Source organism: Enhydra lutris, unplaced genomic scaffold (genome assembly GCF_002288905.1).
Source record: "Enhydra lutris kenyoni isolate GAN:26980312 unplaced genomic scaffold, ASM228890v2 scaffoldscaffold210, whole genome shotgun sequence".
Taxonomy (NCBI): Eukaryota; Metazoa; Chordata; class Mammalia; order Carnivora; family Mustelidae; genus Enhydra; species Enhydra lutris.
In genome coordinates this window covers 1-26,959 of record NW_019154294.1, presented here as the reverse complement: position 1 = coordinate 26,959, position 26,959 = coordinate 1, and the positions used below count along the sequence as shown (strand labels likewise).

Genomic DNA, 26,959 nt, shown 5'->3' with positions numbered 1-26,959 from the left:
GAAGACTTAAAAACATATGAACAAATAATTTCTAAAATATCATTAAATAAATGTGTACTCATATTATTTTTTTCTTATGAGCAGTAAGCATTTTAATGGTTTCTTTGAAATAGAATCCAAATAAGAATTGAACATTGCTATTAGTTTGTATACTTTTAAGAATCTTTTAAGGGGCAGCTAGGTTGCAAAGTCAGTTGGGTATCCACCTTCAGCTCAGGTCAGGATTCTGAGGTCCTGGGATTGAGTCCCACATCTGGCAGTCTGCTCAGTGGGAAGCCTGCTTCTCTCTCTTTTTCTGCCTGCAGTTACCCCTACTTGTATGCTCTCTCTCTGTCAAATAAATAAAATCTTTTAAAAATAATGTTTTAAAATAGCTTTCCCCTTCTTTTTTTTTTGCTATTTTTTTTAAACCAGGTTGATTACCCTATAAAATTCCAATAGTTTGAATTTTGTTTCTTGTATTTATTCATGTAGTAATTCAATATCTTCCTCCATTCACAATATTTCTTCAAAATCACTAGCCAAATATATTGATTCTGCTTTATCATTTAATAAGAAAGCCATATATCAGGTGTTCTTTTATTATTATGTAAAGTTTTTTAAAGATTTTATTTTTATTTATTTGACAGAGAGAGAGGTTGCAAGTAAGCAGAGAGGCAGGCAGAGAGAGCAGGGGAAGCAGGCTCCCCACTGAGCAGAGAGCCAGATGTGGATTTGGATCCCAGGACCCTGAGATTATGACCTGAGCCAAAGGCAGAGGCTTAGCCCACTGGGCCACGCAAGCGCCTGTGTACATAGTTTTTGATTATCACTGTTTTTGTATGCATTAAGTCATCTCATTTACCATAACTCAATAATCCTCTTTAATATACACTATTCTCTAAACTATTCTTGTTGTTGATTTTTTTAAAATGTTGAATTTTTAAAAAACAAACTCTAAAACTTTGACCAGGGATGCAACGTACATTTGTATGAATTATTACATATTTAATATTACACCTAAAAACTATTATGCATTAAAAACTACATGTATGCATATACTTAGACCTAATACATACACACCCACAATGAAATATATATATGTAAGTACATATACATGCATGTTAAATATAGATATATATGACAATTTTAATATCTTCAGTGACTTTTTTCTAAAAGATTTCTTTATTTTAATATTTTTTAAGATTTTTATTATTTATTTAACATAGCACAAGCAGAGAGAGAGGGAGAAATAGGATCCCAGCTGAGCAGGGAGCCTGATAAGGAACTTGATCCCAGGACTCAGATCATGACCTGAGCTAATGGCAGACACAAAACTGGCTGAACCACCCAGTCACTCCTCCTCTATTTTATTTTAGAGAGAGCACAAAGAAATGATCATGAGCTCAAGTGAGTAGAGGGAAAGGGTCAAGCAGACTCCCACTAAGCAGGGAGCCCAACAGGGCTGGATCTTTGGACCCTGAGGTCATGACCTGAGCTGAAATCAAGAGTTGGAAGTTTAACCAACTCAGACACTCATGCACCCCCTGTTGCGTTTTTAATATTATTTTCACATTATTTAAGGTCCTACTGAAGGCATATTATAATACACATCTCCACATACTCAAGGTATTCTTCATGTATTTTTCAGTTTCCTTTTTCAAACAAGAAGAAATATTTATAATAAGAATTCACTTTAAAAAAACAGTATTTTAATTAAATTTTAAAGAAGATGGGAACTATGCCTAACTCACTTTGCCACCTCACATTTGCCTAGGTAAATTCTTAGAATGCTTTTCCAGTGATATTTCTTGGTGACAATGAGAGAAACTCTATTTAAATAAAGATAAACACCTAGGGTTCTGAGTCAAAGGAAAAAAAAAAGAGACTTCAGTTCATCCTTGATTTAAAAAAAATTATAATAAAAAAGAAATGGTCATTGTTATTTTCTCCCAAAATAGTGATTATCCTATATCAAGGAGTTACAGGAAATTTATATGGTTTGACTATCTTATACATACTATACCTGCCTAACATTTCTATGGGCCAATTTTTTTTTATTATTCATGTATGTAGAAGCAATTTGTATTTGATTTGGAAAATATCGATTCTATTTGTTGGATCTGCTGCATTTAGCCATGTGACCCTTTGAATCTACTAAACTTCAGTTCCTTTAAGTCTAAAATAAAGGAATAAAACTCAGTATCTAAGTGTATCTCCAGATATAAGACTATATAATGGCCCCCCAAAAAAGAATAGTAATTCATAGTATAGTGGCAATAATCAAATGAGATAATCAAGTTAAAAGTAAATGAAGACATTTCCTATAATATCAAGCAGAAAGTACTTATGTTTTTGCTTTTATTTTACCTTTGGGCCTGCAGTACGTATTTCCATTTAGTAAATGGTCCTCTTTCTAATTTATAATTTGTATTATCATATAGTTCTTTTGTCTTATATTTAGAGGTTATATCTGTAAAATGAATTGACATATTTAACTTTCATCTCCTGAGTTCTACAAAAAACAAAATACTATAAAAATTGTATGTATGTTTGTTTACATTTACAAACAGTATAAATTTTTCAGACAATCCCTTAGAATTCACTATAAATTAATTATCTCAGGATTTCTATTTCTTCTTGCATAGTTCTTGACAAATTATGTTTTTTAAATCTGTCATCTCATTTTCAAGTGAGTTCCATTACTACAAGAAGGTACCAAATATTTCTTGTAATTCTTTTAAAATTTTTTCTACTGTTAATTTACTCTCTACTCCAATCTTGTGCGTGGGTGTTCTGTCATACCTTTCTATGCCTTTTTAAGGCATATTACTAGTGAAAGCATGTAATAATGATTCACTTTATGGAAAATATCCAGAGCAGCCAATTCTTTTTAAAATGCAGCTTTTTTAGAAAATTAGTTTCAGAGGTAGAATTTAGTAATTCATCAGTTACATTTAATACCCAGTGCTCATTACATCAAGTGCCCTTCTTAACACCCATCACCCAGTTGCCCCATTCCCTCACCCACCTCCACTCCAGCAACACTTAGTTTGCTTCCTAGAGTTCGGCATTTCTTATGGCTTGCTTCCCTCTTAATTTTCATCTTATTTAGTTTTGATAGTGTTTACCAGTCCCTAAACAATGTGTGGCTTATAGACCTCCACTTAAAAGAAAGGTAATTACATAATTTCTACCCTTTTTTTTGAATTCTGTATTATGTTTCAGGTATTGTGTTCACAGGGTGCTCAGGACATTATTTAACTTTAACTCAATAGACTTATTTGATAATACCACTATTATCTTTATTTTGCAGATTCAGTGAATTTAAGAGGTTAAGTATTTTACTTAATTTCATAGAACTGCTACATTTTGAAGTTTAGATTCTTCTTGCTAACTCTGACTACTTTATAGTGTTGGTTGGTCAACAGATGCACTCTATTTTGTAGATCTTAATATTTCTGGTCAAAATTCTTTCCCCCAGGTTGTCTTTTGCCTTTAACATTGCATGCTTCTGTACATTTTCCCAGGCAAATCACATTTTATAATGTTCCCTTTTTTCTCTTCTTCCACATTATTTTTAGTAATCCCATGACTCTGCAAATGTTATCCCTGTCTAGGATATTCCTTAAGTAGTAAGTCTAAGGTTATTTTTTAAAGATTTTATTTATTTACTTGAGAAAGAGAGAGATAGAAAGAGAGAGAGAGAGAGAGATTATGGGTGGGAGAAGAAGGGCAGAGGGAGAGAAAGGAGGAGAAACAGACTCCCCATTGACAAGGGTGCCTGATGCACAACTTGATCAAAGGACCCTGGGATCATGATCTCAGCTGAATACAAGACACTTAACCTCTTAAGCCACACAGGTGCCCCATGTCTAATAAGTTATAATTCATTTTCTCAAGTCTTGCTCAAAACACATCTCAGTAAATTTTTACCATGCATTTATTTAGCAGTTTTCTTTAATAACAAAGTATCTGGGGACAGATCATTAGATTTAAGTCATAATTTTTCTAGAGATAGATCCCTGAAACTGAAAAAGGTTTAATGTTCTGTTTGTTTCCTCTCTTGCAAAATGAACGTAATGCTATAGGAGTTCCCAAAGTTAACTGGCTAAGATCGTATATAGAGATATTTTATCTAAAAGCTGATCCTGATAATTGTTTACAAAATGACAGTCACTAGTATGTGTACTACTTTTATAACTGGAACATTATTTCATCCTTTTTGTGGCCCATAACACACTGCATTATTTCCATGTCTACTTTCCCAATGAGGTACTTTCACTGGCTAATATCTTGATTGTTCATTTGTATTAACTATCAATTGGTAGTGATTTATTATTTAATTACTCATAATATTACTTCTAACATTATTAGTAAAATTCATTAATAAAATCTATTTCCCCAAGAAAGGGGACATATTAATTATACAAAATTTTTAAAAAGTAATTGTTAATGTTGATCTGACTATGGTAAAATTAATGTATTTCTGTTAAGAATATAATACATATGGGGATATGATTTTAGAATGGTTTACCAAACTGTCACTAAAAGCAAGTTTCTAAAATAATATTAGGTATGAAAATAACTTTACCTTTCATGCATAACTTTATTGCTGAGTTATCTACCCAAAGAAAAAATACTGAAATGAGAAATTAAGATTTTAGTGCAGAATAATCAACAGTATATTCATTATAATGGTACATCTAAAAATTCTCAGCACTTAAAAATTTGAGAAATACTGTAAAAATTGACAGATATAGGTTTGTTAAAACAGATATGAGCACTAAAAATGGTAACTATAGTACCATTTTTAACTTGTAAATTTTGATGGTAATACAAATTGTCTGTGCTAAATGTGTTGACAAATTCTAGAGAATTTCACAAAAATAAGTTTTAGTTGTGTTCTGTAGTTATTTAAATGTATTCTCTCATGTTAGGTTGCATTTTGCAAATGAACTCATTAAAAGGAATAATTTTATTATAACAAATAGTATCGACTAATAACTATTTTTTCAGGAATAGTAATATATTTTACCACATAGAATTATTTATTAAGGATTGTGTTTATTATACATAGATTGAGGTCAGAAAAATTGAGGTCACAGGTTTGCTATTTTTCTTAATTTGTATAAGTTTTGTTCAAACATTACATATACGTACTTAACTGAGGATAACAGCATTACATTTTTCAAATACGTGTATTTCAAAGATAGTGAAGCTTTGGATTAGAAAATACTGTTACTATTTTTATTCATTTCTCTATTGTATTTTTCATTACTGTTACTATTATTTTTTCTTTCTAGTTTTAAAAAGTTATTAGACACCATGTGATAGTGTACTGACAATATTTGAGACAGAGATAAGTTACAGATGATTCATAGTAAAAATTTAGTTCCTCCTTTACCTGGATTAAAGTCACTGGAGAAAGACACATTTTATCTTTTAATCTTTTCTTAGGGTTTTCCATCAGGAGTTTCTCGGCTCACTCTTCTTCCATATTACCCATCTTCCTCATTCCCTACTTCCTCTGCGGCTCATCATCCAGTTACATCCGGGTTCCTTAGGGCAGTTAAATTGGTTGCGCAGTTGTTTTTGGCCGTTAGTTGAGCTAGTGGTCGCTCGGCGAAGTGTTGAGGCGGGGCGTTAGGAAAGCTGGAGGAAAAAAGGTAAGGAATTCAGGGTTTTAAGGATGGAAGAGAAGTTTATACCTCTGGAATAATAGCCAATACCGGTATCATGGTTTATATATACTTAAGTTGTGGTAACTCGTTCTTTTAATTTTTCTCTCAAGCATTTTCAGTAAACCTTAAGAATACATGCACAATGTAGTTGAATATGTGTGCATAGAATATTTAGAGGAGTTAGTTGCCTTTTTTATTGGAAAAATATGTTTATGCTTTTCTTCCGCTGGGGAATGTGTTCCCGCTGCAGCAGTGGAAAGTCCGTGAAGTTCTCGGCTTTTGTTCATGAATGGTGGGGGGATGGGTTAAAATGTATGGGTGTAACGTTTGGGATCAAATATACAATTATAGAGAACCTTATACTTGGGCAGATAAGTTTTAATTTAATGACCTTATGTACATGATTTGCGGTATAACTTGGCTTTTCTCATATTATGATGCGTCATTGTGGATTGTCAGACATATAGCGAGGGCGCCATTTTGATACATGTGCACTTTTTTTTTTAAGGAGTTTTCTTTATGATTCTGGTGATAAGTGAGAAAATTGTACGCAAAATATTTAACCACTGTGATTACAAACTTTTTTACTAATCAGACGTCAAAATATTGATTTACTTCAAAGGAATTCTCAAGTTTTTTTAGCGTCCATTAAAAAATCACACCATTTTAACCAAAATTTGCTAAAATCTTTTCTCCATATATATTCATGGCTTAAATTCCATCAATAAAGGTTTTAATTTGTGCCTCAATATTATGACTTAGCATTTTAGAAATCTTTCAAGAAAGCAATTACTGTAAATAAGGAAAGACTATTTGATAGGTGACCAAAATAAATGGAAATAGATTTGGGCAGGAGAAAACCTCTAAATAAATATATTTATGTGAACTTAAGAAAACTTTAAATGTTAAGTCTTAAATGTAGAAACCCATTTGTTGTCACTTAAAAAAAAAAACCCACACTATGGATACCTGGGTGACTCAGGCTCAATGCATTAGGTATCTAACTTTCAGCTCAGGTCATGATACCAGAGTCCTGGGATGGAGCCCCTGCTTTGGCTCCTTTTTCTCCACAGCGTCTGCTGCTCCCTCTCCCACTTCCCTTGGCTTGTGCTTCCTCTCTCGGGACCTCTTCTCTTTCAAAAATAAATAAAGTCTTAAAAATATCCACACTTTAAAAAAAAAAGCCTGCATACTGCACACAAAACAAATGGAGTGGGCTTCAAAACATAAGGATTTTATCAGATGTCTGTAGATAGTGGAGCATTTTATTTCTTTTTTGTTTTAGTTAAGCCAGTGTGCATTTTGTGAAAATAAAGTTTCATTTACTTTTAAGGGGGAGGGAGAGGGGGAAAGGGGGAGAGAATCTTAAGTGTGCAGGGAAGGGACAATTGCTGAGGAAGATGGATTAGTCTTGATCACAGGAGCCTAAGATCATGACTTGAACTACCCAGGCATTTCCTCATTTTAAGTTTTTATTTATTTTTTAATAATCTCTAACACCGATTGTGGAACTAGAACTCATGACTGTGACATTGAGAGTAGCATGGTGCTCTATTGAAACAACCAGACACCCCAAGTTGCACTTTTAAGTAAAAACCAAAACAGAGCTTATGACCATTGCTTCATTTAAATTTTACATACTTTATAACAAAATTAGGTCTTTTGGCTTATATGTTTTACAATGTGTTTATGTTTTAAACCAGTTAACAGCAAAATGGTGGAAGCAGATAGACCTGGGAAGCTGTTTATAGGAGGCCTCAATATTGAGACTAATGAAAAGACTCTTGAAGCAGTATTTGGGAAATATGGTCACATAGTGGAAGGTAACAAGATCAATATCTATGTAAATGTTCAAAATAAATTATACTAAACATATATAATTGAACAGCTAAGCTAAAATTCTTCTCTGTCTTTTTAATTTATTTGAGCACTTTTCCTTAATATTTTTGTTTTATATTGGGAAAGCACTAATAGCAATAAATGAATGTATTCACCTACAAGTCTTTTACCATTGAGAAGAGCAAATAAATAAAATATGTATACTGTGGAGGTAGGGCTTAAAATGGGATAAGATAGACTAACGTAGAGTTCTTCAGTATTTTTAGCAACTCGTAATGATGTAAAATGTAAAGTTTTTAAAATAACTAGCAAAATTTTTTTACTGTTATATCCAGGATGTCAGTTAAGTTAAAAAGGACTTAGGAAAAATCACCAAAGGGTGAACTGATAATTTTCAAAATATTAAGAAAGCATTTTTTATGTACATCAAGTTTAAAATTTTATATGCATTACAGTTCTTTTGATGAAGGATCGGGAAACCAACAAGTCCAGAGGCTTTGCTTTTATTACATTTGAGAGTCCTGCTGATGCTAAGGATGCTGCCAAAGATATGAATGGGAAGGTAAAGGAGTTTCTTAAAAGTTTTCTAGCTCTATTTTTCATTGAATGGTATTTCTATGATGTTTATTTTATTTTTATTATATTTTATTATATTTATATTTTATAATATTTTATAATGTTGTAACAATAAGATTGTTTTATTTTTCTAATTTTTAAGGTAGCATAATATGTATTCCAGAATTCTTTACTTGTCACTCTTTGTCACAAAAATACTGGAGAGCATGGTTAAAAAGAGTGAAATGAACGTTAGCTTTAGCAGTATATGTTAATGCAGTTCTACATTAGCATTCCAGTATTTATTTTTTAAGTTCTTTTTTTATTATTATGTTAGTCACCGTACAGTAGGTCATTAGTTTTTGATGTAGTGTTCCAAGATTCATTATTTGCTTATGACACCCAGAGCTCCATGCAATATGTGCTCCACTTCAACAGTTTACTCATTATTTTTTTGTCTTCAAAAATTGAATGCCTATATGAAAGTAAATGTTCTATTCAAGTAATAACTTTTTCAAGAATTGTTTTCTTCATAAAACAGAAATTAATCTTTTCTATTTGTCTTGCTAGGCTTTTATGCTACAGAACACTTCTGTGAATTTCAATAAATTTTTATAAACTCTTCTGTATTATTTTTGTGCAGATTGAGCAGAACCTTTACATTCATACATTCAATTCTTTTGTTTTAAAGATTTTTTATTTATATATTTGACAGAGAGAGAGATCACAAGTAGGCAGAGAGGCAGGCGGAGGGGAGCAGAGAGCCTGATGTGGGGCTCCATCCCAGGATCCTGAGAAAATGACCTAAGCCAAAGGCAGACATTTAACTCACTGAGCCACTCAGGCACCCCAGCATTCAATTCTTGAGGAAAAAAATAATAATGAGTAAACTGTTGACGTGGCGATCAAAATAATTACTTGGTCACCTGACCTAACTTTTCTGTTTTTTATTCTATAGTTAGTATTTTTTGTCAAATTGATAAGTGACTACTATATTGGTTGAGGGTTTATTTTGATCCGGTCTTTAATGTACTGATAAATAAAGCAGATAGTCTTATTTTTTTGCTGGATCTTAAAGTCAATAATTATGTATCTCCTATATACTTAGAAGTTTTTCAGTGATTCTGTTAAAATACTGAATACTTTATTGCACTCTACATCATTCCATTCTATAATTTTTGGATTCTTTGTTTCTTAGATTATTCTAATCTATTTTATAGCTTTATTTTTCATTAAGCTCTCCCCAGCATTTTTTTGGAGATGTCAATACCTGGATCAGCCTGATAAATAGCATTTTTGTCTTCAAAAACTCAAATTGAATATTTATTCTAAAATTTTATCTTCTCCTTATTTTATATTGTAGGTACTATCTTTTTATACTCGTACTATAAGTTCATTTTTTAACTATTATTTTATTTTTTAGTATTTTTATTGTGTTTATTAAGCTTATTTTTAAATTATTTGAAGGACATTTTTAAGTTCACATAGTGTGGAATACATGTTAGTTTTCTTGTTCTCCTTGTAGGTTGGTTTTTGGTACAAAGCAGGCTCTCACTACATACTGACTTTTTTACTTTTATATTTTATGGCCGTTAGCATGTAGAATTTGGGTTTGGCTAAGGATTTTGTATTATGTATGGAGGTAAATTAGACTTACTTAGAACAATTGATGATTTCTCTGTTTTCTGGTTTTTTAAGGGTAAGGGCATGAGTTTGTATAGGCTTTATTACTAAATTCTTTCATTCAGCAGATGTTTTACTGAGAACTTATGTGTTAGCTTTTGATAAAGCAACTGAGTAATGGCTATACATCACATTAGCTATTTTCTTGTATTTGAGACTGTATAAATAAAATAGTTTCATAAAAATAAATTAAAATAAAATAATAAATAATAAGTAATTAGTTTCATATGTATAAGAATTTCATAAGAAAATGAGTAATAGAATGTACAGGGATAGTGGACAGGACAGTGTTTTAATCCATAAAGATCAAGGGGTTTTAGGGTTTTATAAAACTGTGTTTTATAAAGGAAGCAGCCATACATAACTTTGCAGAAAATATTTTGGACCCGGAAATAGCAAATGTATCCCTGGTGTTGGAACTGCTAGTTGTGGCTATTTAGATTGGGCTGTGGACCATACCTACCAGAAGTCTTGGTTTAGGATTTAAGATTCTTTTCCCTAAGTAATAAAAAATGGCCAGAATGTTTTATATGGGATAATTATTACAAATTCGGTTTTTAAAAATCAAGTTGGCCCCTGGGCACAATAAACCATTCTGAAATTATTAGGAGATTAAGAAATATAATCATCTCTGAAAAATGAGAATAATGAAATACTATATTAAAAAGTTGCTTTCTAGGGACATACTTAAAGCAAAGCTGAATAATAATGGAGTATGGCAAAACATTAAGACCAAATAGTGTTCTATTAAAAGCGAAGAAAGTTACAACAGTACCTAACAGCTGCAGTCATGTTAGGAAATTTCCTTTTAACTTTTAACAGAACAAACACTAAAAAATAATACAGAATCTAAATAATCATTTTGAATAATAGTAACTTCTAATTGACAGTACACATTGATATATCCTTGGGATACTGGAAATTTTAAATGATAGAAATACAAAAATGAAGCCTGTGTGACTCAGTCAGATAAGAGACTGCCTTCAGCTTAGGTCATGATCCCAGGGTTCTGGGATCAAGTCCCACATCCAGCTCCTTGCTCAGCAGGGATCCTGCTTCACCCTCTGCCTCCTCCTCTCTCTGTCTCTCATGAATAAAGAAAGTATGAAATAAGAAATAAAAAAATGAAGGGAGTTATGCATTAGAAAATGTATATTTTCAGGGAGCCTGGGTGGTTCACTGGGTGGAACCTCTGCCTTCGGCTCACGTCATGATCTCAGGGTCCTGGGAGTAAGCCCCACATCCAGCTTTCTGCTTGGCAGGGAGCCTGTTCCTCCACCCCCGCCTCTCTGCCTGCTACTCTGCCTACTTGTGATCTCTCTCTCTCTCTCTCTGTCAAATAAATAAAATATTTTTTAAAAAAGAAAATGTATATTTTCATGATATGTGAGAGCAATTAATTATGATACTAGATACTTCAAGGAGTCTCAATAACCAAGACATATATGTATGTGTACATATTAACTATCTTAATAACCAATAAATATATACATATACTGTATACATATAATACAATAACCAATACATACATATACTCATCCTATACATAAGAGGATTTAATGGAAAGCAGTTATTAGTTAAATGTCTAATATTTGGCAGATGAAGGACCTGATAATTGTTTTCTTTAGTTGAACTTGATTTTACGTTCAGTAATGAGTAGATTTGTAAAATTTGCTAAATTGGTGCAATGTTCCTGATATTATACTTAATCTCTTTAGTCTTTGGATGGAAAAGCAATTAAAGTGGAGCAAGCCAACAAACCATCTTTTGAAAGTGGTGGAAGACGGAAGCCACCACCGCCTCCAAGACACAGAGGCAATCCAAGAAATGTGAGATGTGGAAGAGGAGGAAGTGGAGGAGCAAGAGGGCGTTCCTCACGTGGAGGACACTTGGGTAATGTGTTAAAATATAAGGATGCAACCGTAGGACTGGAAAACAGTAAGTGTGAATGTATGGAAATACCTTATTTGGGGAAATATCTAAGGGAAACATCTAGAGCTTTTTATATTTACTCAGAAAAAGATTAAAAGCCACTGCTTCACAAATACATATGTATCTTTGTTGTGTGTATTGGAGGGATAATGAATCATTGAAGATGGTATTTATAGACTTTTTAGAGAATATGTTTTTTGTCCCATTGAGAGGCAATTTTGTTTTTATTCACTAAACTGATCTTGAGAATATTTTACATATTTCTGCCATGTATAAGAATATTCCACGAGAGACTATGGACTCTGAAAAACAACCTGAGGGTTTTGAAGGGCAGAGGGTGGGAGGTTGGGGGAGCCAGGTGGTGGGTATTATGGAGGGCACATATGGCCTGCACTGGGTGTGGTGCATAAACAATGAATTCTGTTACGCTGAAAAGAAATTAATTAAAAAAAAGAATATTCAATTTTTTTACCTATGAAAATACTGGAGAATGAGAATATATCTAAACATTTTTCTGGTTAAGAAGGTAAAATGATTCTTGATGATTTGATATGCATTTTTTAGATTTTATTTATTTCTTTATTTGACAGAGATCACAAGTAGGGAGAGGCAGGCAGAGAGAGAGGCAGAAGCAGGCTCCCTGCTGAGCAGAGGGTCCAATGTGGGACTTGATCCCAGGACCCTGAGATCATGACCTGAGCTGAAGGTGGAGGCTTAACCCACAGAACCACCCAGGCACCCCTTAATATGCATTTCCTAATATACCAGTAAAATTGAATATAACAAAATTTTTATTGGCTATTATTATTTAAGTGCATTATAAGAGTTTTATGTTAACTTACTCTTTTAGATAAAGAATTTTGATGCAGCTTTCCCTTTAGATTTCAAATATGTTGCTTTAATGTGAATATAAAATGCTTCTTGAGTTTTTCTAGGTTTTCCAAACTAACTTTCACAATACATCTTTGATCTGTATCATGTAAGAAAACACTGTTAGTTATGAATATTTAAGACCTTAGTATTGTTTAGTAAATATTTTCAAACAATGATTGAAACTTAATCAGAGGGGAGACGAACCATGACTCACCCTAACCCTAAGGTTAACCCTAACCCTAATAAACAAACTGAGGATTTTAGAGGGGAGGGGAGTGGGGAATGGGTGAGACTGATGGTGGGTATTAGGGAGGGTGTGTATTGCATGGAGCACTGGGTGTTACACATAAACAATGAATCTTGGTACACTATGTCAAAAACCAATGATGTATGGTGAATAACAACACAATAAAAAATGTTGATTGTACTTTACTAAAAATATTTTATTTAAACACAGATGATGGAGAATATTCTCTTAACCTCCACATGAGTTCTTCCAGGGGACCCTTTCCAGTTAAAAGAGGTCCATCTTCCAGAAGCGGAGGTCCTCCTCCTAAAAGATCTGCTCCTTCTGCTCCCGGGCGTAGCAATAGAGGGATTGGAGGAAGAGGTAAATACTGTGAATTACAGTATTTTATTATTATTATTACAGTAGTTTATTACGAATGAAAATCAGTTATTTTTAAGAAGCTGATTTCAAGAAGCAAAATGGAAAGAAAGTATATGGTCGTATTTATTGATCACTATTTATTTTGGTTATGATCTAATTCTTTAGTTTTTAATTTTAGATGCATTAGGTGATTAAGAAACAGTGTTAAAACACTAAGTTTTCTATTAAATTAAATCCACATTTGCTATAGAATGCCTCTTCATATTTTTAAAATTTCCTACTAACATGCTTTTGTCAGTGGGTTCCTTATATTGCATGATTTCAAGATCAAGATTTTCTTGAAAATTAAAATGTCCTGTGAGAGAGTATTCTGATGTGTAGCATAGTTGGACTGTGTATTTTGATCACCTGGTTTCTGTTAGTTATTAATTAGTTATAAATAATAAATTCAACTTGCCATATTTTTTCCTTTCTGTGTTTGGACCATGATGGTGCTTTACTAAAAAGATTCTGTTTTAAATGCAGTTGATGGTGGATACATACCCTGAGCATGAGTTCTTTGAAAGTGTGCCAGTGATGTCCTAATCTAAGTTATTAGAAAGTTCAATTTTAAAATCCTAATTATGTGCAAGTATTGTTTTTGTTTTGTGAGAATACTAAGAAATGGATGAAAAGATTGGTTGCTTCGAAGAATCCTCTCATTGGAAAGGAAATACACAGTATTAAGGATTTCATGATAAATAAATGGAAAACATTTTGTTATTTAGATCAGCAGAGATCACTATGGGGTTTGATGGTTACTTAAAAAATAAGCCTTGATAGACTTAAAACATCTAAATAATAGACATATAAACTTTAAATAATTAAGTTGGGGGAAATCATAGAAGTGCACTTAGTTATGAAGCTATTATAATATAGTTATGAAATATTCGAAGATACAAGTTCATCACTAAGGTTGATGAAGAGATGTTTTAAAACATAAGATAACTGTCCTTAGGAAATTTGAAATCACTTGAGAGAATTTAAAGCAGGCAAGAGATAAGTAGAATAAAATATAAGAACAGATAATTTTGAGAAGGAGGTATAAGATCTTGGATTAAACAGAGTAGGAATCAAGAGGGTAAAGAATGTCTTAGTAAAGAAATAGACAACGTATTTTCAAATTTAGAGAATGTGAAAACTTCAGTTGTTTTAATTTGGCATTGCTGTATCTAAGGGTAGAAGTTGTCATTATCAGATTTACCTTTCATATGCAGAAGATAAGTGAAACTAAGTATAATTTGCTGTTGTCTTAAAAATAGAAGAAGCCTACATGTTTCCTATGAAATAATTAAACAAAGTAAGGGAGGGCTGAATTCTAGGAACCAAGAATAATAATTCATCTGTGAAGAGAATATTTATGGGACAAAATTTCATATTTAGGATACACTACTTTTCAAATAAGCCTTTAAATAATATTGCTAAAAAAGCACTAGACATCAACATTGCCATCATTACAAAGACTAAGGTATTAGCCATTTGGTATGATAAATTAGAAAATATATGTAAAGAATTTGGCATGTAGTGCCCCAAGTACTGCAGGTGCAAGTGGGATGAATTGAAATCAATACTTTTTTTTTAAAGATTTTATTTATTTGACAGAGATCACAAGTAGGCAGAGAGAGAGGAGGAAGCAGGCTCCCTGCTGAGCAGAAAGCCTGACACGGGGCTCGATCCCAGGACCCTGGGACCATGACCTGAGCCGAAGGCCGGGACTTTAACCCACTGAGCCACCCAGGCGCCCCAATGCTTTTTTTTTAATCTGAAAAAAGATACATATATATTTCAGTTAGTAAACAACTTGCAGGTTTTACATGTTTTCTTTGTGCTGTTAATATTCATGAACAATTAGTAGGAAAATAAAAAGAAGCAAAAGAAAATATCTTTGAGCTGAAGCAGTTTTAAGGACTGAATTGTGTGAATTTTTTGTTTAAGCTTTTGAGAAACACTACAAAGGAACAGTGGACTACAGAAAGCTATGGGAAATACTTAGGTGATAAGGAATATTTAGGAATTAAAGAGAAAAACAGCATTGTAAATGTGCAGAGAGGTATAGAATGCAGGGTACATCACATATACAGAGTACTAGAAGTTTTGCAGTTGGGGCAGTAAATAGAAGATAATGGAGGGGCGCCTGGGTGGCTCAGTGGTTTAAGCACTGCCTTCAGCTCAGGTCATGATCTCAAGGTCCTGGGATTGAGCCCTGCATCAGGCTCTCTGCTAGACAGTGAGCCTGCTTCACCCTCTCTGCCTGCCTGTGATGTCTTTCTGTCAAATAAATAAAATCTTAAAAAATTTTTAAAAGGATTATTAAAAAAAGAAAATAATGGAGATAGTTAATGAAAGCAGGAAAAGGCACAGTTTGTTTCATGCAGTGGAGAGACTGTTTTAAGAAAAACAAGGATGTGTAGTAGAAACATGTTTGAAATAATTAGAGTAAAGTGACTATAGAGAAGTCAGTAAAGTGATGAATAATGGGATAATTACTTAATATCTTAAAGTGACTTATAAATCCCTTTGCTGAGACAATAAGTAAGTATGCTTGGCAGTGTTAGTATGTATACATGGGTAAACAAGAAAGCACATGGTGGGGAATCTCGAAATCTTAAAAAAGATTATGAAATGACTTAGGTAAATAGGAAAATAGTTTGACACTAAATTGTGCAATTGAAACATATCAGCTAATATGCTGATTTTTTTTAACCTACTGATGGTAATTTAAAGGTTGTGCAAGATGGACAGAGGGGGAGAAGATACCAGAAGATGAGACATTCAGAAATATGTAGAAAGCAGGCAAAAAAAATCATAAATAGTATCTTAAGGGAGAAACCTTTTAAGAATTGTGGAAAGAAATCTGTTTTGAATTTTTCTTTTTTATAAAAGTTACTGAGATACTTATTTAAGAATTTTTAAATTAAAGGTCCACAAACACGTGGGAGAGAAAATTATAGAGGTCCTTCACGCAAAGAGCCAGTCTCTTCCCGAAGAGATGCCTACATTGCACCAAGAGATGATGGTTACAATACCAAAGATAGGTAAATGAAAACAAAGTATATAAACTGTTAAGTCATAGTAGATTTTTTTGTATTGAAGCGAAATTCACTAAATATTTTAAAGTTAATAACTCAGTAATACTTAGTACATTTACAGTGTTAAGCAGTTACCATCTTTATGTAGTTCAAAACATTTTTACCATCCCCAGATAACACTTAATGTTACCCCCACCTGATTCTAGTGCCTAACAAACACCTGTGTTCTGTCTCTGAATTTCCCTATTCTGCACAGATTATACAAATGCAGTCAAACCATTGTAACGTTTTGTGTCTGGCTTCTTTAGCACAATTTTTTTCAAGAAACATGCATGTTATAGCATGAATCCTTATTACGGATTTTTTATGGGTTTTTATACTCCATTATATATGCAATTAACACATATTTACACCATTGTACAGTTGGAAGCATTAATCTACAAATATCTGAATACTGTTTTCAGTTCTTTGGGCATATACTTAGGTGTGGAGTTTTGGGGTCCTATTGTTATTCTGTAATTTTTTTAAGGAACCACCAGCCTTTCCCAAGGGACTGCACTATTTTATATTTTTACTATCAATATACAGATTCTAACTTCTTTACATTACTGACATTTAATATTTTCTTTTTTTTAAATCCAACATGTTAGGTGTGGTAAAGAAGTGACTGGTTTGTGTTTTGATTTGTATTTACCTAATGACTGATTGAGCATCTTTTAAGTTTTTTAAATTTATTTTCAGTGTAACAGTATTCATTGTTTTTGCACCACACCCAGTGCTCCATGCAATCCGTGTCCTCTCTAATACCCACCACCTGGTTCCCCCTACCTCCCACCCCCTCTCCTCTTCAAACCCTTCAGATTGTTTTTCAGAGTCCATAGTCTCTCATTGTTCACCTCCCCTTCCAATTTCCCTCAACCCCCTTCTCCTCCCTAACTCCCCTTGTCCTCTATGCAATGTGTTATGCTCCACAAATGAGTGAAACCATATGATAATTGACTCTCTCTGCTTGACTTATTTCACTCAGCATAATCTCTTCCAGTCCCGTCCATGTTGCTACAAAAGTTGGGTATTCATCCTTCNTGACTTATTTCACTCAGCATAATCTCTTCCAGTCCCGTCCATGTTGCTACAAAAGTTGGGTATTCATCCTTTCTAATGGAGGCATAATAGTCCATAGTGTATATGGACCACATCTTCCTTATCCATTCGTCTGTTGAAGAGCATCTTGGTTCTTTCCACAGTTTGGCGACTGTGGCCATTGCTGTGATAAACATTGGGGTACACATGGCCCTTCTTTTCACTACATCTGTATCTTTGGGGTAAATCCCCAGTAGTGCAATTGCAGGGTCATAGGGAATCTCTATTTTTAATTTCTTGAGGAATCTCCACTGTTCTCCAAAGTGGCTGCACCAACTTGCATTCCCACCAACCGTGTAAGAGGGTTCCCCTTTCTCCACATCCTCTCCAACACGTTTCCTGTCTTGCTAATGTTTGCCATTCTAAGTGGTGTGAGGTGATACATCAATGTGGTTTTAATTTGAAACTCCCTGATGGCTAGTGATGATGAACATTTTTTCATGTGTCTGATAGCCATTTGTATGTCTTCATTGGAGAAGTGTCTGTTCATATCTTCTGCCCCTTTTATGATATGATTGTCTGTTTTGTGTGTGTTGAGTTTGAGGAGTTCTTTATAGATCCTGGATATCAACCTTTTGTCTGTACTCTCATTTGCAAATATCTTCTCCCATTCCGTGGGTTGCCTCTTTGTTTTCTTGACTGTTTCCTTTGCTGTGCAGAAGCTTTTGATTTTGGTGAAGTCCCAAAAGTTCATTTTAATTTTAGCTTTTGTTTCCTTTGCCTTTGGAGACATATCTTGAAGTTTCTGGGGCTGATATCGAAGAGGTTACTGCCTATGTTCTCCTCTAGGATTCTGATGGATTCCTGTCTCACGTTGAGGTCTTTTACCCATTTTGAGTTTATTTTTGTGTACGGTGTAAGAGAATGGTCGAGTTTCACTCTTCTACATATAGAGCATCTTTTGTTTTTTAATTTTTTTTAAATTTCTTTTCAGCATAACAGTATTCATTGTTTTTGCACCACAGCCAGTGCTCCATGCAATCCGTGCCCTCTCTAATACCCACCACCTGGCTCCCCCAACCTCCAACCCCCACCCCTTCAAAACCCTCAGATCGTTTTTCAGAGTCTATAATATAATCTCTCATGGTTCATCTTTTGATGTACTTCTTGGCCATTTGTTTATCTTCTTTAGAGAAAAGGTTATTCAAGTCTGCCAAATGTTTTGTCTTTTTATTGTCAGTTTTTTATGTATATTCTGGATATAAGAAACTGCATTTTAAAAATTTGCTGCTTTATTTAAGTTATTCGAGCAGAGATTATCCAAGTTCCCGAGACACCAAGGATTATGCTCCACCAACCAGAGACTATGCTTACCGTTACTATGGCCATTCAAGTTCTCGGGATGAACATTACTCTAGAGGATATAGGTACTATGAAAATTAAATTTTTATCAAATAGCTGCTTGCAATTCTTGTTGCATGAATGCCTTTTCTTTTATTTTAGTGATCGTGATGGCTGTGGTGGTGGTCGTGATAGAGATTACTCTGAACATTCAAGTGGAGGCTCTTACAGAGAGTCATATGAGAGTTATGGTAAGAGTCCAATTGTTACTGAATATTCATGCAATTAGATTCAACAGGCCAGATTGTTGGGCATATATTGTTACTTTTAATTTCACAGGCAAAACTACAGCATGGCCTTTTATTAGTTTAAAGATTTTTAAATTACTTTTTTATTGTCCATAACAGGTTCCTTTTGAGGGTAAATTGATAGTCTCATCAAAAACTTTTGTCATTTTTAAAGCATAATAAAAATATGAACGTCAGAATTTCAACCCCTTTCAAGAAGCTGTGACAGAACATTTACTTCAAATTATTTAACCTAAAACATGCTACATTTTCATTTCCTTTTAAAATAAAAAATACATAAAAATAAAATAAAATAATAAAATAAAATAAAATAAAAAATACCTCATTAGTGCAGCATAATATCTTTTCACCAGAGGCAGATAAAAACATAATTCTTCCAAATATTTAGTACCTAAACTATGATCATGCCACAAAAATTGTTGTGTAGTAAGTTTTTTACTTTATCATTGACCTTACAGGTAGCTCCCGTGGTGCACCACCAGCACGTGGGCCCCCTCTGAGCTATGGGGGAAGCAGTCGGTATGATGATTATAGCAGCACACGTGATGGATATGGTGGAGGTCGGGAAAGTTACTCAAGCAGCCGGAGTGATCTCTATATAAGTCGTGAGCGTGGTGGCAGACAAGAACGAGGGTTTCCACCCTCTATGGATAGGGTGTACCCTTCTCCTCGTGAATCGTATGGTAGCTCAAGTTGTGGGGCTTCCAGAGGAGGTCATGGGGGAAACCGATCTGAAAGAGGAGGCCGTAGCAGATACTAAAAATAAATTCTCTACCAATTTAAGGGAAAACTTAAAGAGAAAACTTAACTGCAACTTTTTTTTCTGTTATTCTAGTACTAATAAAAGAAAAATGTTACTTAAATGGGAAAGGCATACATTAACTTGCCCTCCATGAATTTTTGGATAAGATGTATAAGATGAAAAAAAAAAAAGTATTCAAAGTAATTTCACAATTGTTAATGTTAATTGATGAAAACTAGATAAGCTGTTTGAATGTAATGTTTGCATTGTTAAAACTTTTAGAATAAAAAATGCCATGAAATATTATTTCTTGTCTGATTTTATTACTGACTTAAAGTAAAAGCAAAAGAAAAAATAGGAAAACAAATTTTTATGGAAGGTGAAATGCACTGTTTGCCTAAAATGTCCTTTTGTGTCTGAATACTGACACAAGTAATATACTGAAAAGCAGTATGATACTTCTCCACAGCAAGGGGAACCTATTTTCCACTTGGGCATACTAAGCCAATTGTGTGTTCTTTTTTGTAAACATAAGTGTATAAAAGATTTGCTATACCTCCAAAAAGGCTACAAAAGAATGTGTTTGCCTCATTACACTAGTGTCCTCCTAAAGAAGTGATGTAAGTTGAAAGAAAAATTAGATCTCGCAGGATACAGAAGTTTAGGAAATAAAGAAGTAAGCATCCATTTCTTACCCAGATTAAAGCAACAAATGACCAGGGTGAGAATAATGATAATGAAACCCAGTTTTTCACCTATATCAAAACTTGAGACAGTTAACTTTAGAGAGAATTAAGATTTAATTAAATAAATGCTCCTAGATTTAAAAACATTGGTAAATAAGCAAAAGTATTGGTAAACAAATTTTTGTTTTGGAATTATTCATTAACTACCTTGGGACTATTTGAAGATGTAACTCAAAGGCTTCATATATGCTCTTACAAACATTGAGTTTTCAGTAAAATTAGGTGAAAATCAATAGGAATTTAAAAAATTCATTTATTTTTGGAAGTTGAGTATCTAAAAAGCTTTGATAACCCTGCCTAATTGAGTTTGGAAAACTACAGGAAAATTGAATTTTTTTAAGGAAAAGCATTAGGGAAAACACATACTGGAGCATTGGAGGTTTAACTAAACTAAAAATTACCTTATGATATTGAAATGGTAAATGGGGACAAATGGGAAGAACCCAAATTTTGGACTAAAGTGAAAAATCAATTTCACAAGTACCTCCAAATATTCAACATTTAATTCTTAAAAATACAAACTAAGGGCTTCTGGGTGGCTCAGTGGGTTAGGCATATGCATTTGACTCAGGTCATGATCTCATGGTACTTTGACCCATCCCTGCATCAGTTTGCCTGCTCAGCCAGGAGTCTGCTTCTTCTCCTCACTCTGCTCATCTCATGTTTGTGCTACCACATGCATGCATAAGCTCTCATTCTCCTTCAAATAGTTGTTAAAAATACAGACCGATTTTACAAGAGGGAAGTATTACTTTTCATGAGTAAATGTTGATGAAGATCAGCAATAGGAATACTCAAAAGATTAGTTAATTTGAAAAACTTAACCCCAAATAGGATAGAAGTATTTTTCAAAGAAACCATTTCCATCTTTGTATATTTGGGTGAAATTTTTACTGTTACAGAGATGTTTTCATTCACTAATGCTGTAGATTTATGAAGATTGAACAAGAAGGATACGAATTTCCCAGCAATCTTGCCTATTTGTATAGTGGGGGACAGGAAATAGCATCTGTGGTATTCCAATCTGGGGGCTTTAAACTCCAGAAAGGTTCTTGACAAGATGTTGTCATTATGGTAATGTAAGTTATGTGGGAAGAGAGTAATAACCCAAAAGATAAAATTTCTCCCCCACTCATTAACAAGTTAGAGTAAATGTTGAATGAAAATTCATAACCAGAGCTGAAAGTGTATCTCCTTAAAGTTTTCATAGGAACATAATTCTCAGGGAATAATTTTATCTGTAATCCAGCATAGAAATTTATTTAAATTGGACTTTTTAAAGTTTATTTTCTCTATACATTTTATAGGACTAATCAAAGGAGATGTATTGTTTTTGAGTTGGTTCTACATATAGTTTACATTAGTTGGCTTTGAAAGATAGCAATCATAAAATTCCTAATTGAATAAACTTGAGTCAAAGTTAATTATGGGGATGTCTGCGTGGCTCAGTAGGTTAAAGCCTCTGCCTTCAACTCAGATCATGGTCTCTGGGTCCTGGGATCAAGCCCCACGTCTGGCTTTTGCTCAGCAGGGAGCCTGCCTCCCCCCTCTCTCTGCCTGCCTCTCTACCTACTTAATGATCTCTGTCAAGTAAATAAAATCTTTAAAAAGTTAATTATGTCCTGTTCTTGATTCTGGTCATTAAAACTGGTTTATTATCTTAAAGCATATTAAGCTGCCTTTAGAAACTATGTGTAAACAAGGTCACACCAAGTTTCCTGTGTTTATTGATTCAGAAGTCAATGTGCATGATCTTTCGTAGGTGCTAAACATTACAGCAGTGTATAATATAGATTCTCTTACCTCATGGTAATTTTTTTTTAAATTTTTTAATGGAGCTGTAGGTTGATGAGAAGGAAGAAATTTCCTGTTTTTTACAAATCCTTCTAGCTGGAGTATGAGTGACATTTATATGAGGCAGATTAACAGGAAAAAATTTAACTTCGTATCAATGGGGAATCTACACAAATATGAAATTCCAAATGATGTAGGAAAAAACTTTGAGTTCAAATCCAATGTCCAAGAAAGAATTCTTGAGACATCTTCGGTACAAAGAGGTAATTAAAGTACAAGGACAGGACCTGTGGGTAGAACGCTTCACTGGGGTCATGAGGAATGGCCCATTATATACTTTCAAGTTGGGAGAGGTTTAGGGAGAGTGCAAGTTTCTCAGGAGTCTTAGAAACAAGGTTTCCAGGACCTTAAGGGGTAATTCATACTATAACTTAGCTATCTGTGATGATTACTCCCTTTGTGCAGCACGACTTCCCTCTAAATTCTGTTGAGTCACTTAAGCGGGGATGAGAGGTTAAAGGAAAAACGCTTTCCTGAATCTGCTGGGTTTAGAAGCTTGTAACTGAAAATAATCTAGTAGCACATTTTGTGGAAACCTGCCCTTAGTCCCAACAAGATTTTTCAATATTAGAGGTAATTTATATTAACTGCCATGTATGTAAATTGTATGTTTTGTATTATTTGTTTTCATATGCTTTCACTTCTATGTGGAACATGAGAAATAGCATGGAGAACATTAGAAGGAATAGAAAAATGAAGAGAGGGAATCAGACCGGGAGACAAACCATAAAAGACTATGGACTCTGGGAAACCAACTGAGGATTTCAGAAGGGAAGGGGATGGGGAAATGGGTTAGCCTGGTGTGATGGGTATTAAGGAGGTCCCGGATTGCATGGAGCACTGGATGTTAAAGGTGAGCAATGAGTCATGGAACACTGAATTAAAAAACTAATGATGTACTGTATGGTGACTAACATAACAATAAAAAATTTAAAAATCACTGTCCAGTTATCTCAATATCTTTTATTAAAATGTCCAGTTTTTATGCCCAGTGACTTAAAATACCACCTTTGTAGTGGGCTAAATTTTCACGTATGTGAGAGGATTTTTGGACCTCTAATTCTGTTCCATGGGAGAGGATTCCCTATCATTTCATTTTTTTTCTTTCTGCCTCTGCATAGGTAAGTACCAAGTGTTTAATTATAGAGGCTTTGAATCTTTTTCCCCTTTACTCTTTTTTTTCCCCAATTTGGTAAAATACAGATAACAGAAAGCTTACCATTTATTTTTAAGTGTACATTTCAGGGACATTAAGAACATTGGTAAAGTTGTGCAACCACCACCACCATCCATCTCCAAAACTCTCAACATTAAAAATAGAAACTCTGTATCCATGAAACGGAAACTTTTTCATAGTCATGCATTGTATTTTTGTTACTGAATTTTTTCAGTATTTTTTCAGAATTTTTGTTTCAGAATTTTTTCCTGTTTTATGTACTGAAGGGGATTGGTTTTGTCCCTTCAAAATATATCTTTTTGGCATGAGTACAGTATTTTGAGCCACAAACAGTCAAAACCCAGCCGATTCAGGAAAATCTCTTTCCCCCCGTCAAGTGCCTAAATTTACATTGAATAAGGACCCTGTACCAGAAGGAGAGGTTTTACCAGATACTTTTTCATCTAAGAAACTCTGTTGCATACCAGTGCAACCTTTGTTTCCCAAATATCTCTTTCAATGGCTGGCCTTCTCCTTGCATCCTCAGGCCTACCCCTTTCCTTAACTCAGGATGTTACATAAACTTGAATTACTTAGCTACTTTTGGGTCTCCTCTCTTAGGGTATCCCAGTCATATGACCTTTCTTTGTTTCCTGCTACTAATCTTATCAATTCATTTATTAGACCAGCCAAAAAACCTAGACGGACTAAGTAAGATTTTCCTCATCTCCGCAGAATCATACATTTGTCTTTTTCTATCCAGTCAATTTCACTTAGGAAACCGTCTCCAAGTTTTCCACGTTACAAGAGATGTCTGAATTCCCTTTCTTGTGAAGGTCATGTTTATCCATTTTATCACTTCAAGGACAATTTGAGTTGTTTCCATATTTTGTCTATAGGAATAATGCTGCTATGATGTTACAGAAGTCTCCGGTTCAGTATCTGTTTTTAGTTCATTTGGGGATATATCCTAGAAGTGGGATTGTTTGGTTACAAGGGTAATTATGTTGTAAATTATTGTGGAGCCACCATACTGTTTTCCAGAACAGCTGTACTGTTTTACATTCCCAATAGCACTGCACAAGGGTTCCATTATCCCAATACATTCCCAGCAAATTTTACTTCATTACACATTCTAATATATGTGTAGTGGTATCTAATTATGGATTTGATATGCACTTCCCCTAGACTTCTGATTTTTATTGTCTGTTTACGCTGAAGAAGACCAGACTATTTCATCTCAAAATGTTAATTTGACTATGGGTCAAATTTTCCAACCAAGTCAAAGAAAGCTTTTTAAACTTCATTAAGTGACACAAAGAATTGAGATAGAGAACCAGTCATAGAAAGAGAGCTATTTTGGGAATACACACACAAACACGCGCACACACACACACACACACACACACACACACACAACACACATAAAAAAACATATATATATATATATATATATATATATATATATATGTTTTTTTTTTTCTCCTTGCCAGTTCCTGTGCCCCTGATAGAAACCCACACATGGACACAAAGTACTTTGTAACTTGTTTATGGCCCTTCTCCCTGTCCGGGCAGCTAGGGGCAGGGTACTCTCTAGCGTTGCCCCTGCTGATCCTTCTCCTGTTTCTGTCCCGTGTAGGCTGAGCACCACGTAGACGAGCCCATCCATGTCTCTCAACGGTGGAGGCCTCATCAAATTCTTCTTGGTGGTCAAAGTCGGATGCTCTGTGATGTCCACTTCCACACAGCTGCCATGCCGCCACATACACAAAACCATCACACGCACACAGACACACATGAAAATACACACAAAAATCTTAGCTATTTGTGAAAATGTATGAGGCCAGGGATAGGGAACGTAATGTTGAGAACATGTCTTGTACTCATGAGAACCTGTTCCCCCACAGCGAGGGCAACCTGACCCTCCTGCAGATGGCCTGGGACCATTGCCAAGGATGTCCGAATGGCTGTGGGAGGACAGGAGATGCTCAGGCACATGGAGGGCTGTCAGGGAGTCGTGGTCCAAGAGTGGGATGGGACACGGAGCCCGAATGCCACAGTTAGGCAGGCCATCCCCAACTGAATGAGTGGCAGGAGGACCAAGAGAGGGGCTTACAGCCATGGGAGACAGTTCAGGAAAAGGAGGTGGAGAAGCGTTGCTTCGCACGACTGACCCGGGATTTTCGTCGGACAGCATGGGGGGCTTGAACCTTCCGGACTAGACACATCCTCCGCCCTGTGTGTGTGCTCAGAGTTCCCCCAGGCTCACTTCCTACCCTGCCACCTGCTTCATGGGTCCAAGCTACTCTGAGCCTCAGTTCCCCCGCCACTAAACTGACTGCCCCCTGGCACCCTCCCCACACAGTTCAGGACCCAGCCTACCTGGCTCCTCACCGACAGGGCCTCCTCTCAGCTCATTCCCATAGGCCGCCTTCCTGCCTCGGGTAGTACAGCAAGGGATTGGGCCACAGGTCCTCGATGATGATCTGGTAGGGGAAAAAAGGTCAGGTGAGCCCGAGGCTCCTGACCCCATTCCCCAGGAGCTGGGACTCCAGCATCACCGCTGCTGAAGAAGGCTGCAGGGGCCTCACCCTGGCGATCCTGTTGGACCCTGGGCAGCTGGGGTCACACAACCAGTTGAAGAAGTTCAGGCTGCTGGTGTCTCGCCTGCGGCTGGCAGCTCCACATTCATCATCCCAGAACCACTGGACTGGAGTGCAACGAGTCGCCCTATAGCCTGCAAGACAAGGAAACTTAAGGGAAGCTCTCTGAGGCCCAGGACGCACGTCCGCTCTCACTCTCAACCTACAACCTTGCCCCGTCCTGTGCCAAATCCCTCCCCCGACCCCAGGACCCCGAAATCCTCCCTTCCTGCTACCGGACCCTCATGGCTGGCAACCCAACGCCAACTACCCTGAAGCTCAAGCCCACTCCTACCGGCGATGCTAAGGTCATACTCCTTAATGATCACGTCGTTCTGGAAGTAGGGGTTGCTCCCAAAGGAAAATGTCATCCAGCAGCGGTACTTGGGACGACCCAGTTCCTCCACCTGCCGCAGCAAAGCACGAGAGGGGGAGTGGGAGAGGATCGTTTCCCCTGGGTGTCCTGAGTGAGTGACCGGCCGCGGCTCTGAGCCACTCTGCCGCACCCCCTCCAGCTCAAACCCCACTCCCAAGGCACCGCCGCCGGCCTCAGTCTCCAGGACTAACCTCCAAATTGGTCATGTAGCCGAGCAAGTCTGTATCATGGTCACCTGTCACGGCTGATATCTGGGGGTGATTCAGGATCTGCCTTGGGTCAAGGAGCCTCGACGTCAAGTGCTCAGGGAAGAGAACCAGGGACCAAGTGCGGACTGTGCAGGATTAACAGGCACTGCCCCCCCCCCCACCTCCACAGCGCTTGCCCTTTCATCACCCGGCTCTGCACAGGGGCGTCGCTGGGCTTCGAGGATCAGCAGGGCTGAGGCTGACTGGGCCCAACAGGGCAAGGCCAAGAGCCTGCCTGCTCTC

The 26,959-nt window shown here is 35.7% G+C and overlaps 1 protein-coding gene across 2 annotated transcripts; it reads left to right on the top strand.

Moving 5' to 3' along the window:
* Window positions 1–7,372: 7,372 nt before the first annotated feature.
* LOC111140165 (RNA-binding motif protein, X chromosome-like) lies at window positions 7,373–19,733 on the top strand. Of its 2 annotated transcripts, none has more exons than XM_022492509.1 (8): window positions 7,373–7,486; window positions 7,958–8,064; window positions 11,459–11,678; window positions 13,003–13,155; window positions 16,115–16,229; window positions 18,605–18,730; window positions 18,807–18,895; window positions 19,411–19,733. In XM_022492509.1, exons 1-8 carry the CDS (start codon window positions 7,378–7,380, stop codon window positions 19,710–19,712), a joined length of 1,221 nt encoding a protein of 406 aa, XP_022348217.1. In that variant the 5' UTR covers window positions 7,373–7,377; the 3' UTR covers window positions 19,713–19,733. The 2 variants fall into 2 exon arrangements, with proteins under 2 accessions (XP_022348217.1, XP_022348218.1); XM_022492510.1 differs by having other exon boundaries at window positions 7,378–7,486; window positions 11,459–11,633; window positions 19,411–19,712.
* The last annotated feature ends 7,226 nt before the right edge of the window (window positions 19,734–26,959 follow it).

Coding starts and splice junctions, on each gene's coding strand:
- LOC111140165 (XM_022492509.1), top strand. CDS start 7,378: ATGGTGGAAGCAGATAGACCTGGGAAGCTGTTTATAGGAGGCCTCAAT. Junction 13,156..16,114: donor TAGAGGGATTGGAGGAAGAG/GTAAATACTGTG, acceptor TTTAAATTAAAG/GTCCACAAACACGTGGGAGA. Junction 18,896..19,410: donor AGAGTCATATGAGAGTTATG/GTAAGAGTCCAA, acceptor TTGACCTTACAG/GTAGCTCCCGTGGTGCACCA.